At 34.5% G+C, this 14,939-nt stretch overlaps 1 protein-coding gene and 2 non-coding genes across 3 annotated transcripts in view; 2 read left to right on the top strand and 1 right to left on the bottom strand.

The window, feature by feature from the left end:
• eIF3b (eukaryotic translation initiation factor 3 subunit b) overlaps window positions 1-14,939 on the top strand; it is a 34,421-nt gene that overhangs the window by 9,464 nt on the left and 10,018 nt on the right. Inside the window, exons 4-9 of the mRNA XM_069839561.1 lie at window positions 789-975; window positions 3,976-4,133; window positions 6,805-7,006; window positions 12,692-12,834; window positions 13,126-13,267; window positions 13,514-13,709. Coding sequence (XP_069695662.1) covers window positions 789-975; window positions 3,976-4,133; window positions 6,805-7,006; window positions 12,692-12,834; window positions 13,126-13,267; window positions 13,514-13,709 — 1,028 coding nt within the window. The remainder of the gene's footprint in view (window positions 1-788; window positions 976-3,975; window positions 4,134-6,804; window positions 7,007-12,691; window positions 12,835-13,125; window positions 13,268-13,513; window positions 13,710-14,939) is intronic.
• TRNAS-GGA (transfer RNA serine (anticodon GGA)) lies at window positions 8,508-8,579 on the bottom strand. Its single transcript has one exon. It is a non-coding gene; the product is annotated as a tRNA-Ser (tRNA).
• On the top strand, window positions 8,900-8,971 carry TRNAS-GGA (transfer RNA serine (anticodon GGA)). The gene has a single exon. It is a non-coding gene; the product is annotated as a tRNA-Ser (tRNA).

Raw genomic sequence — 14,939 nt, 5'->3', positions numbered from 1 at the left:
ATAGGTTATGTAAGGACATACTGTGCTGCACAAACATTTTTTTCCATGTTGAAATTTAGTAATTTTCATATAGATATTTAAAAATAAAGTGTTGAAATACCTACAATGTTTATTTTTAGTACCGAATACGGTAATGTACATTCATCAGTTCATAATTTATTGTAACGCATAATAGCGTAAAAAATACTAAACGTTTTCGTTCATGACAATTTTAAATAGTGGCCATGTGATGTGAAGAGCAGTGTAGTCAACGTCACAACTATGAAGATGAAGTAGTGGTCGATTATTTTTAACCTTTTTAACATATCTGTAACATCTTCTTGTTTATATATATATTATCTATCACTCGAATGAAACTTTTACACGCTGTAGGAACAGAGAATTTTACACTTTCCTATTTAGACTCGGCCAACACTCCTTCAAACAGGTGAGTTCAAGTGGTAAATTTAAAGATATCGTCTTTGTGAATTGTTGCAAGGCCCAAGTGACAGTTTACTGATCTTCAGGGACATAACGGGGTTTTCTGTCTGTTTTTACGCTTGAACAATGTAAAGAGTAAACAGTATGTGGCATGTGCAACCCAGAAAAAGCACTCACATCTTTGTCCGACTCTTCCCTTTTGCATGAATTACTTTTTTTTTTTGGCCTAGCCAAAAATGCCGTTGTTTTGGTATTGCCGGTTATTTGGGTGTAGGATACAAGGGATTTTACTGTATATGGCATTTATTTTTTAAAAGATTTGTAAGCAATGTAACATGAATACATTTTTATGTGAATTCTATCTCTAGATATGAAGAAGTTCCAGATGAGTGGGAACCACCTGAACCACAGCCATATGTGGAGCAGGGTAACCTACATTACTTCATGTTGGAGCCAGATGCATATGATCAGTACTGTATAGTGACAGGTGGAGGTAGTAATGTCCAGATATGGCAGAATTCAGCTCCGGATCCTACAAAGTTGGAAGAACGAGCGGTAAGAATGACTGAACTTTGTAAGAGGACAGTTTGATAGCCTTCATAGAATTTATGAATACACCTCTAGATAATCTTGAGTGTCTTTGTTAACATTACTGATAAGCACGTAGTCATTGCTTCTATTTCTTTTGCAAATCTAACAAATTTTAGCATTTCTTATTATACGAAACTAAATGTATTTGGTATACTGTCTTAAGAGAAGAGAAGGGCTAAATTAGAATTTTTTTCTACTAATTGATGCACAATTTTATGTTTTGTATGTAGAAATATCATTGCTGTGGCAACACAATTTAAAAAAAAAAAAAGAGGAAATTGGATTTCATATTTTAAAAAATACTGGGATACAGTAATTTGCTGAAATAGATATTTCTATGCCATTTTAGTCCTAAAAGCACATTCTTTAAAATGCCTGTAGCAAAATTTTGTTATTGGTTTTCAAAATTTTAAGATAAATAATTTCATTTTAAGAATGAATCTTAGAGTACTTTTATAAAAATATGGAGGCATATTTTTTACATGCAACAAAATAACACATTTCTATTACAAAGAAGAGTTTCCTAATAGCCTACAGAATGTGTGTACAAAATATATTGCATGTAGCATTAATAGTTCCGAAGATATGTAACTTTCTGCCTGAAATAAAGCAAAAAATTAAAGTTATAGGAACTTGCAATGAAAGTTTAGTGTTATTTAAAAATGCTGTGTACCAAGACTTTAAAAATGATAGAATACATAACATTGTCTCAGTAGTGCATTCTGTCATGTTTGAAGTTCGTTAGATATGTGAGGATTGATGAGAGTTCAGTTGTTCCAAACTTTTTCTTCAAGAACTAAAAACAAATATTTTTATCATATGACATATTGAAGAGGAGTCGAAACTACTGTACTGTTATTTGTATAAACTTTGATGACTGTTTGCCACAAATAGGTTGGTGCTCTTGGTTCTAGTCTCAAGTTAAAAATGTATTAGTAAATGCGCAAAAATTCTGTGCAGCAAAAACTTGAGGCTGTTCTCTTAGAAGGAAATTGGAAGCAAACAAGGTGGATGTGTACATATTAGGTACATTCACTTAATTCAGAGTAATTGCAGAAAATATTGTCTGTGAGCATAGTGGCACTTTGTCAAAAGTTATGATTTCCACGGAAGAATTTTTAGAGGTTTAGTAAGGAGTTTGTCTCCTAATAATATTTTTCAATTCGAAAGTGTGGGGAACATACTTAAGCACTGAATGTTCTTTAAGTTTGTGCACAGATTGAGATTGGGGAAGTGATTTATAATTTCATGCAACTTTCAACATCTGACATTTCCACTTACTGTAATTGTTCGGTACTTTCACCTCAGTTTTAAACGTGATTCGACCCATTCTTCCATTCTGTAGAAGTAATTGTGTTCGTAGCGTTCCAAGTAAGATTTTCTATTTCTGCTACTGATTTACTTTCATTTCTGTCATCTTTATCTTTAAACTATAGCGAATATAACCTATATTCTATAATGTTTGAATTGTGACGCATAATCTTAAAGAATATGTAAAACTCTAGAAACTTAGTCTCTAATAGTGATGGGCGATAGTCGATAGTACTGTCGATTGTTATGACTTCAACTATCAAAACTATTGATAGTCAAATTGTTGCCAATACTATCGATAGTTCTGGTGACTATCGATAGTATCAAAAAATGGAGAGATCATTCATAATACTCGTATTATTAGGGTTTCAGAACTGGAGCTGGGCATCACGATTTTTTTCAGTGATTCAATCAGACATTAAGAAACGAATCTTTAGTAATGATTCATTCATGGTTCATTCAGAACTCATCCCAATCAATGATTCCAAGTATTCTTTTGAATCGTAAACGAACAACTCTCACAATTCTTCATTTTGCAATCATGGGTAGAATAAAAGTGTTCTACATATCTTGCATAGATGGCAAAGTAGGCCCGGAAAGGATACAATCCCCTTATAATGAGAGTTGAGACATTGGATTGTCTCTTTCTGGTTGGCTGGAATCAGTTTTCATGACCTCCATTAATCTACAAAATTATGGAAGATAGTTATCCTCAATTATAATTTATAAACTCAACCTTACTATCAAGAACAGTTTTTACATTAAATCCCTATTAAATTACTACGCAAATTTCAGGAACTCACTCATTTTTCATATTTAACTAAATAAATCCATTATTTTGTTTCCACTTATCCATTCCTTTTATCATACACCTTTCACCCACAACTAAGTAATTTGGTCAGAAAGTATTTGTATTGATTAGGATCTTCAGTTCCCTTGGAAAGACTGTTATCCAAAATTGAAAACTTAATCAATGAAAGGTGAAATCTTCTGCATCTCAATAAAGTGGAAATGCTTGTTTTAATAATAAACTTAGACTATTCTTGGAGCAATTGTCAGATGTTTAAAAAAAACGTAATGATGGCTAATGTTGTGACTTTGACAGATTATAATATTGCATGTTATAGTTATTAGTATGTAATTCAGATTCAATTCAGTATATATTATTAAATTAATACTTAAGTACGCATTTAGACATAAATTGTGATATATATTCAGTTTATAACCAATTAACAAAAAAATTTGTAATGACTGTCGATAGTTTTGATTATAACTATTGATAGTAAGAACAACAGTTGATAGTACTATTGATACTATTGTGACTATCATCTATCTCTAGTCTCTAAAGGCAGTAAACAATGGAACATGTAATGCGTAATTAATTAATACAGGATCAGTAAGAGTAGCAACATTACATGAAATGTGACTTATCCTTAATACCATTTCATGAAGGGGTAATAAGTGCTAGTAGGGTAAAGGAATGCTGTGGTTCACATATTTATCCGCATACTGGCGTAACTTGATGGCATAGTAGATACGTTTTATGTCCATGTTAAAGTAGTAGGGTTAATGTAACTTGATGGCATAACAGATACATTTTATGTCCATATTAAGGTAGTAGGGTTAATGTAGTATCATTTATTTCTGTTATAGAGGTGGTCAGAGACATATGTGAGGTGGTCACCACTTGGCTCATACCTTGCTACATTCCATAAGAAAGGTGTCGCACTCTGGGGTGGAGCTAAATTCAGCCAGAAAATGCGATTCTCACATACTGGCGTGCAGTTCATTGATTTTTCACCATGTGAAAAGTATGTATACTATTTCATGATATATTGTGTTATACAAGTGCGCCATGGGAACCTGATGATTTTCAAAATGGAGTGAAAAATATGAAATATAACTTAAATATTTATTTATTGTTGTATAACAATGGGATATAAATTTGCATTGAAGTATATTACTGCATTTTATTAATTTTCTTTAAACAGCATATTTGTAAATGTTCTTTGCCATTTATTCTACATTGCTCCAGCTCATTACATGTGTTTCTCATCATTGCAGCTTGCACAATGTTGTCTGATGCTGTAGTTTCTTCCCGTGTTACTTCTCATAAAGTTAATTTCTTTTTTGGTGTGTTGTATCTAACTAATTAGTAATTGCACAGAATTTACAGACATATTTGTCGAGCATTGATTTACTTATGACTACAGCCTGAATATTTAGGCATTTTTAATACTTAAAATAGGCAGGCTGAAAGGACAATTAAAACATAAAAAAGACACTACATCTAGAAAAGACACGACAGGCAAAAAATGTAATTAAAAACTGGAAAAAGGTACTGTAAGTTTAAGAAAAGGCATAATTTGTTTTATCATTTAATCTTAATTTATGTGATATTCATGTAACACACCTTGTTATTCTTTGGGCTTTTCCACACAGTACATATTTACATAAGATTTTCTTATGTTAATTTCTGCCTTCTATTGTGCAGAAGAGCATGATTGAGGGAAGCTATTGTAGAGGGACTTGTGTCTACCACAACTGTAGTATTACCTTTCATTATTCGGCAGATTTGTTTATTTCCTGTAAGCCAATATTCACAGACAATAAAATTTGTAATTTTTACTAATGGCATTGAGGTAGACAGGATATTTAGAATAATAAAATAAGTTCTGTTACAACTGTGGTTAGTCAACATCAGGCTCTCACATAAGAAGGGTAAATTGAAGGCAATAAGATGTTGGTTATTAAAATAATTTTAAATAGCAAAAAAACTTTACATTTATTTTTAAAATGCAAAATTAAGCAAGTACTCTTAAAACAGGCAGTAAGATTTTAAATATACAAAATAAAAAATTGACCCTATCATTTCTTAATACCTCGAAATGCATTTAATTCTATATAACTTTGACATATGTCATCCAAGTAATAAAAGCTATTTTGCCAAACATCTGAGCTCTACACGTGACATAAATTATATCGAAATATATGTTGGGAAATTTTGACATTGTGGCTTATATTAGATATGAAACAGCATCACAAAGGGTTAACTGAGAGACATCCATATTTGAGAAAAATGATTATTTTGATAATTTTACTTATAACGAGGGACCCAATTTTCGCGAATGATTCATTTCACGAATTTCTGCTAATTGAGTCAGAGCATTAAAATTGTTATGGGTATGAATGAGACTTGTTCTGTAGACATGTTTAACAATTGTGATTTGTGGCGAATTTTGATAGTTTTTTTTTCGAATTTGAGAATTTTTTGTATGAAACGCAATTTTTTTTACGATATTGCTAAATCCTACGGTTTATTTAGGTTTTTTTTTTTTTTTTTTTTTTTTTGAGATTTACATATTTAAGTAACTTTTTTCTCGAATTACAGTAGTTTTATTTACCGACTTCGATGTATTTTATTCATCATTTTATGGTATCCTTACTTATAACATTAATTGATCGAATGTTATAAGATTATGTATACCTGAAACTTAGTACTATATGAGATAGATCTCCAGCTTTACTTTTCCCTAGAAGAAGCAGATTTTTACCAAAACATGAAATTATCTCATGTCACATAGGTGTTGAGCAAAATTCATTACCTACTGTCACCAGCAACCTCATTTAATCAGAACACGTCAACCCTTTTCTGTGTGCTAGGTTAGAAGCTTGTGATTGCAGTGAGTGACTACTGATTGTTTCGATCTGTGTTGATGGTAAAGGAGTTACACAGTTTTGAACTGAGAGGAATATTTTTTATTTCTAATGGCAGGTTCACATGATAGTATCATTAACCTAAGCAGCCTAGAAAAAAAAAACATTAAAAAGTGTTCATAAAATATTACAAACAATAACACACAATAATTTTATTTATGGCGTTTCACTGAAGATAAGAGGGAGTTATCATTTTCATTCTGACTTCCCAGTGACGATCCCATTCTGTTTTGTAATACGACACAATATTTGAAGTGTTCTCTGTCCACGTAGCATATAGAAGGGATCTGGTCATATGCCAATGCAATGGAGATGTGTCTCTAAGCAGTCATGTTTGCACTGAGCCATAATTTCACGACAGTTCTTGGCCAGTCAGGAACTGATTTCTTGAAAATTTTCTTTATATACATACAATTTAGAGGAGTGGTATGAAGATTCTCGAAGATATGTTGGTGTTGTTTTGGCTCCCTTTTTGGCTAGGGTATCTGCTAAATCGTTTCCTAAGACTTGACAATGTCCTGGTATCCATTGTAAGCTAATACTTAATCTCTTATATAACTGGACAGTTCTAGAGCTATAATGGTTAATTGCACAGTGATGAGAAAATCATGTTTACAGATATTCTGTGATGTTTTATGGCTTAATCTTTTCTGAGTGCAGAGGAATAAAGAGGAATGTATGATGAAGTATGTCTCATTTTTAGTGACACTGTAATACTTTATTCTGTGTGACGAATGTGAAATCATGACAAACTTTCTGTGTTAGATATCTGGTGACGTACTCTCCTCATGCTGATGACCATCCAAATGACATGCGGAGGCTTATAATCTGGGATATACGTACTGGTATGGAGAAGAGAAACTTTTCATCAGATGGTCCAGCAATATGGCCAATCTTCCGTTGGTCACAGGATGATAGATTCTTTGCCCGAATTGGCTCAGATGTGCTCAGTGTTTATGAGACACCGGTATGTGTATACTTGTTTTATGGCACATTTTAACTTCTACAGTTTGTAGCAGAGTGGTGTATTTGGTTAATGTCTTATACAACTAGACAGTTTTAGAGCTATAATATTTTACTGCACAATGATGAGGAAATTTTGTTTACAGATGTTTTGTGATGTCTTATGGCTTAATCTTTTCTGAGTGCAGATATTTCTTTATAAATAATACTAATTGTTTTGCTTTCATTTTAATCTCTAAATGAGATAGAGACAAAAATTTATCTGCTCATCATGATTGTAGGCCTGCGAAATTGGTTTGAAATAAAGATTATTATAAAGTAAATAACTTATGGTCTTGAATAGATTATGCCTACTTAGTGAAGCATGTTAGTACACGTGCTTATTTCGCATATCAAGTGATTTGATGAGCTTTCATGAGGATGTCAGCTCAATTACTCATTTCAAATATGCACCTTTGTTTCTTAATGTAGTATTCACAGTAAGTTTTCACACCTTTACAGTCAGTATGAGCAATTTTTTTAAATATTTGTACAGTGAAGATTTCTGCGAGCAGTTTGAGGAGAGATTTTTATATGAACTCATTAACACTACCCTTGTAAGCTGAACAAATACCGTATTTCATCATATAATCGTCGCATTTTTTATTACTTTTTTCTTGCTTAAAAATATACAGTGTGACCATTATGTGAAGAATAAATTAAAATGGCAATGATTGGTCGCATCAACTTTCAGTGGTCAACTTCCTTATAACAGGGGAGTGTGTGAGCAAGCAAGCAAGTTGCGTGATTCATAGCAGATGATGAAGGAGAGGGGAAGGAGGAAAACTGGTATTAGAGCGCTTTCAGAATAAGAAGACATATAAGGCGGAGCTAGTTCAGGCCGGTCTATGTCGACTAGCCAGTGACAGTGAAGTGGTGTTGCCTAGTTAAATCATCGCGAAGTCTCGCTGAAGCGTCGCGTATTAGTTTCTTTCTTGCACGCACAATACTTATGGCTAGGAATGAATTTTAAGCTATGCCATTCGATAGAGCTCCGAATTCTGAATCCAACAGTACAAGAATGACAATTGTATGTCAACTGGTTCGCGTGTTATCGCTTTAAGACTAAACAGAGATATCCAACCTACAGCATAGAACATATTTTGCTCTGAATTCCGTCTCTGTAAACGAAGATAGAATCTATTTATTTTCAAACAAAGAATCTGACTGCAGAGGCGTGTGGTTTAGAAATGCATACGTTATCTCATATTTTCGGACAGGACAAAGAGACAATTAAAATAGGTGGTATAGCCTACTTGAATTTACCTCTCCTGGAAAATAACGCAAAACAAGCGTGTTAATTATTTGTACAATTTTCAGAACCGTGTATTACTTCATCGTACGATATTTTAAATACATTAGTAGTATGTGTTAGCAGTGCCATTATAATAGAACGTGGAAAGCAGAAGAAAGCTGAGAATAATCATTGGTACTGATGAGAGAGAGATGGAACGGAGAAAAATTCTCTCCGGCGCCGGGATTTGAACCCGGGTTTTCAGCTCTCCGTGCTGATGCTTTAACCACTAAGCCACGCCGGATACAATCCCGACACCGTTGAGAATCGTCTCAGATTAAGCTCCATCTCTTGGGTTCCCTCTAGTGGCCGCCCTCTGCACTACGTCATAGATGTCTATGCACGCAGGACCGAAGTCCATACATGTGTAGAGGTGCACTCAGATGAGTGACTGGTTGGCCGGGGTCCGACGGTATGGGCGCCGTCTTTAAATCACAAAGTGATTTATTACGCATATCATATTTATTTTGATGTACCGAAGTACATATGATATTTCCATGCAGATATTCTGCTTTCTCAGATGGAGCTTAATCTGAGACGATTCTCAACGGTGTCGGGATTGTATCCGGCGTGGCTTAGTGGTTAAAGCATCAGCACGGAGAGCTGAAAACCCGGGTTCAAATCCCGGCGCCGGAGAGAATTTTTCTCCGTTCCATCTCTCTCTCATCATCTGAGAAAGCAGAATATCTGCATGGAAATATCATATGTACTTCGGTACATCAAAATAAAAATCATTGGTACGATTTTCACTTTTCATTGGAATATTATACATGGTATAAGACGAAATATTGCATAGACATATGAGATATTTGGATGACATTGTAAACATAAAAACTCCTGCCTCTTTTTCCATGAATTATACAGAGATCATTAACAACATTCTTCCTTAAGAGCATTAGAAAACTTTATAAAATGAAGCACATTAACTACATTTCACTTTTAAAATAAATACAGGCATGCTAGGAACAAGGAGATTTTATAATTCCAAAACTCGATTTCTATTTTAAAAACCTGTTGTTGTTGTTGTTGTTATCTAATGCTGGGCTTTGGCAACGAAGCCATTAGCGTTCTTGCTCTCCAATATTTTTCTGTGGTGGATCCATCAGGTAGAACTTCACAGGTTATGAGACGATCTTCAGTCATTTCTTCTTCTTTATTAATTAGCATAAGTGTAACCGTTTTTTAAGTGGGCACCAATGTTTTGTTTGTAATGGTGGTTACATCACCCACTCACGTAAACCCCCAGTATGACTGGAGGGCCACACCTGTCGTTGGTTAATGGGTCCATCGGACCTGGCCGGGAGGAGTTTTAGAGTCCACCGACCTTTCTCACAAGCACCACTTGTGGAACATTTCTACGCCGTGGCAGGCCAGCGTAAGAGATGAAATAGCATTTCCTCTATTTCTGATGTTGTGGTTATACCGCCAATACTCGGTCCCCAGAGCCTCATCTGTAAAAGCAGGTTGCACCACGAGCAGGTTGAGGTTGGGTTTTGGATAGGAGAGGTTATGGAATGCACTTCACTGTCCCTTGCAACCTATTTTAAAAACCTTTCGTTATATATATATATATATATATATATATATATATATATATATTACACTTTATACGATTTTCTCTAATATACAATTTTATCTTCAATATATTAACGATATTATTGGATTACGGTTTTCATATTCGCTTCTGTACAACTACCTTCACTCGTAGGTTTATATTGCCACAGGCCAGAGTGATAGAACATAGAATCCTGGACTTCTAGGTAGGTATAAGCTTGAGGATTAAATTAGATTAGATAGGCTTGATTTAACAAAGTAAAAAAAAAGTAATCTTCAGTTTCAATATGAGTACTGAATTAGGCCTACATATGAACAGATATACTTATATTCTTATAGCCGGATTCTTAGCCAGAATATGGAACACTGGACCTCTAGATATGTAAAAATTATATGATAAAATAAAATTAGGTAGACTTAGTTTATCAGAGAAAAATAAAATAATCTACAGTTTCAGTATGAGTACTGAATTATATATGAACACACATTATGATTACGTTGCATTATAGCCAGATTCGTAACCAGAATGTAGAACCCTGGACCCCTAGGTATGTATAAGCTAGAGAACTAAATTAAATTATATAGGCTTCATTTAACGGAGGAAATATAAAATACTTTCCAACTTCAATACTAAATTACGTATCTACAGATATGTTTTCGTTTTGTTATCGCTAAATTCTTAGGCTGCCCCTTATCTTTCCTCTGGAGAAATAAACTATAATAAATTCAGCTTTGCTGTACAAGGAAGTCTGAGTAAGAATTAAAACATTCTTTCTCAGACATTAACAAAGTAAATTTCTACATATCTGTCACTTTATTTCGCAAGTCAGTGACTCCAAGAGCTACTGATATATGAAGCGAAGAAGTAATAAAAATTGAGATGAGAATTACTTCAGTAAAAGTAATTATATTTACTGTAAACATTACACACAATGAAGAAACAGGTCTCGACCCACTCGCTAAGCGAGAGGCCTGCAACTGATATGTTCTGTCGTTATCTGTTGTCTCTGTCTTTCACGTCTCGTGCACTGTGTGACAACGTCGAACTATTGCTAGCACTCAATTGGCTTAGGCCATATGCCTTCTTATTCTGAAACCGCTAGTGTGTGACGCTGGAACTGTGACGTGAATAACCCCTAAAAAAATAATAAAAAATTACTGTGGTATTATTGAATTAAAACAATATTTTATTAACTGAAAACATTCACGGTATTGTTGAATCATATGTAATGGTACATCTGATACACTGAAGTCTATATTAAGCTGTGGTTTGTGTATGGCAATCATCACCCGTGCACATCACTGGCGATTGTCGCTTGGAGTTGCTAGCAGTTAAAATGAATGCGCACGGTTTCTTTACAGCGATGATCGCCAATGTAGAACGTTAGATGCAATGCAGATTGCTGGAGGTTGCTCCTGAAGCAAATTCGGGATGCACATCGCCGCATACATGTTCAATAATCGATATTTAGAGAAGGCCATGTAGGAATATTGAATCAAGTTATGGAAGCAAAACAAATGAGAATTGACAGCAATGCACGCTGATAAAGAAACAACTTCCTGACGATCATCGCCAGCATTTATAATCGCCAGCGATGTGCGTTCGACGATGATCACCATAAACAAACCGTAGCTTTATCCTACTGGATCAGTCCTTGGAAAGATGATTGGTCTAGGCCTAAACCAATCATCTTGTTAGTATTTGAACACACACTCTCTCTTTCTTGTACATAGGAGGGACCCGAAGGCTTACACTGCAGCTGCAGCCTGAGGCTTATTGTGCTATCACTCCTATTCTTATGAATGATTGGGTAGTTGCACGGCTGTGCTCTTGTACAAGTACAGGATGCCCCACCATGAACTTAACCAGGGCTGTTGTATGGATGATGATGATATGTGAATTAATGATGGCGAAATGAGTCCGAGGTCCAACGCCGAAAATTACCTAGCAATTCCGCTTCAGTTGGTTGAGGGAAAACCCTGGAAAAACCCTAACCAGAATTTGAACCTAGGACTGCTCATTTCATAGCCAGACATGCTGACCGTTACTCCACAGCGGTGGATATTTGAACACGCACAACTGACAGTTGTACTGAACTGAAGCCATTTCTGGCTATTGGCTTGGTGCTGACATCTCGCATCCCGATTCCATTCACTTTCGTCAGCTGCCGCTTCTGTTTTTCGCATATTCGACCTTGAGCATAGAGATTTTTGTATTGCAGTAGTGGCAGTTACTTTTAAATACTTCTTCACTGTGATAAAAGGAAATATTCACGCGACAATTATGTGGTGAAATTTCGAAGTCCTGTTCAGTTTGTCTATAAGCAAGGATGCGACCATTATGCAATGGCAGCGATTACACTATGAAATACGGTATTACAAGTTTGTTAATATTATTCGGTTTGGAGGAGTATTTTTTAGCTCTTTTGTTTTGTTAAAACTTGTTTTGTAAAATGGTATGGTTATGTTTTAAAAATTGTTTTTAAAAGTTAAATTGTTAGATTTGAAAAATATTTTTGTATAGACTAGCCTACTACAAGCTTTGCTTCTTCTCTACTCTTTTCTGTGAAATAGTGATGTAGATAAAGTAAAATGTGTCGACAGTATTGACATCTCAGCATGAGAACAGCTTACATTAAACCGTAAGAACTGGTAGCAATAATTTCAACAACTGCTTAGTACATTTTTGTATTTGTCAAGACCATAGATTCTTTCATCGAACACTTGAATGTTTAGAAAGACAAGATGCAACTTGCTAGTGAAAGTTTATAAAGTAATCTTGTTTGTGGTTCTTTGTTATAGTCCTTTGGTTTACTTGAAAAGAAGAGCATTAAAATCCCAGGGATTCGCGATTTCAGTTGGTCACCAACTGATAATGTATTGGCTTATTGGGTTGCTGAAGACAAGGATGTTCCTGCTAGGGTAACACTTCTAGAAATCCCAAGGTAAATATTTTATTGTATTCAAAAATTAAAACAGTTCTTTCTTTTTCATTACCGTCTACAAAGTAAAGTGATTCTTTTATACCAAATTATTTTTCATGTACTCTCTTTGGCATGAACGTGCATACTTTCCTCATTTCATTCTTTCTATTCCCGTCCTGACATCATTCACACGTCCTTTTTTTTAATTTCTGGCTATATCGACAAATTGATTTGCATGTTATTTATTAGACTTGTAATATAAATGAACAGTCGATGTAGTGCTTTTGTTCAGGATGTAACTTTTTGTTACAGTCGAAATGAAATCCGAGCCAAGAATTTGTTCAATGTAGCAGATTGTAAAATGCATTGGCAGAAGTCTGGAGATTATTTGTGTGTCAATGTAAATCGTTACAGTAAGATCATTCGTAAGGAGAAAAATGAAGTTAAATACAGTGTAAGTACTTATATTAAGTTATTTTGTGAAATAACTAATATGGCAGTGAATATTTGAGGTTTTAGAAAATAAATGATGTATAAGAATGTGACTGGACTTAATATAACAAAACCTTTACTTAATATACAGTAGTTATTATTTTAATTGCTTCACGATATATATAAAAGTTTATCATATGCGTTGGCAAGTCTGATTACTACTACATAAGTGAAACCTATATGTTTGTATTATTATTAATAATTTCAGGGTATGTATTACAACTTCGAAATATTTCACATGCGTGAGAAACAAATTCCAGTGGACAGTGTGGAAATCAAGGAGGTTATTCATGCATTTGCCTGGGAACCTGTGGGGTCTAAATTTGCCATCATACATGGTGACGGACCTAATATTAGTGTTAGCTTCTATGGAGTGAAAACTGGCCAAACACCATCATTATTGAGTAAGTACTTATTATGCAAATATTATGTATAAACCTTATGTTGTGTTATGTATTATACAGATATATTAAATGTTGTATTCCAGTTTATACTGGATAATAATAATAATAATAATAATAATAATAATGATATGGTGTCGTATATATTTTGTTGTTACACACTTCCGGCAAGATAGTAGATACTTCACATATTTTGCCATTTAACCATCTCAAGGGAAGAAATGGAACTCTCCGCATCATAATCCACAGTTAATTCCCGATTTACCACGCAAATCGTCTGTAGCTGCATTTAGATTGGCAACAGGCCATGACTGTTTGGCCAAACACCTGCATAGAATTGGAATATATCAGTCCCCTAACTGCCCATTGTGCAATTCAAATCAAGAAATGGATTCGGAACACCTCAAAATCTGTGCTTCAGCAGCTGACCATGACAATATCTTTAAAAAATATTGGAGTGCAAGAGGCCAAATGACTTTATTGTCAAATGCCTGGCATTAGAAAACAACATATTTTGTATACAGTGCTATTCCTCCTTATTACATAGCAAATTTATACAAGTCATAACTTACTTCATTTCTCTTCCACTCATATTCCCTTCAAATGTATCTTTGCCACTTCTCATTCACTAACCTATCTATCTATTATTTCCCACTTCTCCACTACTGTCCCCCACACTTATATTCTGCTCTCACTTCACTTGCTGTTGACATCCTTGTTCCCCCTACTGTCTACTTTGTCCTTATATTTTCTCCCACTACTTCTCCACTACACCAACTTCTTAAATCATAATGTTTCTTTTTACTATTCACATTTCTTCCTTCATCACTGCTTCCTTCACTTGCAGATAATAATAATAGTAATAATATTATCATCATCGCTATGTGCTTGGGCCCGGAAAAATTTTTGTGCTCTTCACAAATAATTAACTTATGAATAGAAAACCTATATTAGGTTTCGTGATTAAATGTTGTTGTTTTCTAATGCCAGGCGTTTGACAATAGTCATTTGACCTCTTGCACTCCAATATTTTTCAAAGATATTATCATGACCAGCCACTGAAGCACAGATTTTGAGGTGTTCCGAATCCATTTCTTGGTTTGAGTTGCACAATGGACAGTTAGGGGACTGATATATTCCAATTCTATGCAGGTGTTTGGCCAAACAATCATGGCCTGTTGCCAATCTAAATGCAGCTACAGACGATTTTCGTGGTAAATCGGGAATTAACTG

Source organism: Periplaneta americana, chromosome 11 (assembly GCF_040183065.1).
Source record: "Periplaneta americana isolate PAMFEO1 chromosome 11, P.americana_PAMFEO1_priV1, whole genome shotgun sequence".
Taxonomy (NCBI): domain Eukaryota; kingdom Metazoa; phylum Arthropoda; class Insecta; order Blattodea; family Blattidae; genus Periplaneta; species Periplaneta americana.
Note: the sequence above shows the minus strand (reverse complement) of the source record. Positions and strands in the feature narration are given on the sequence as shown.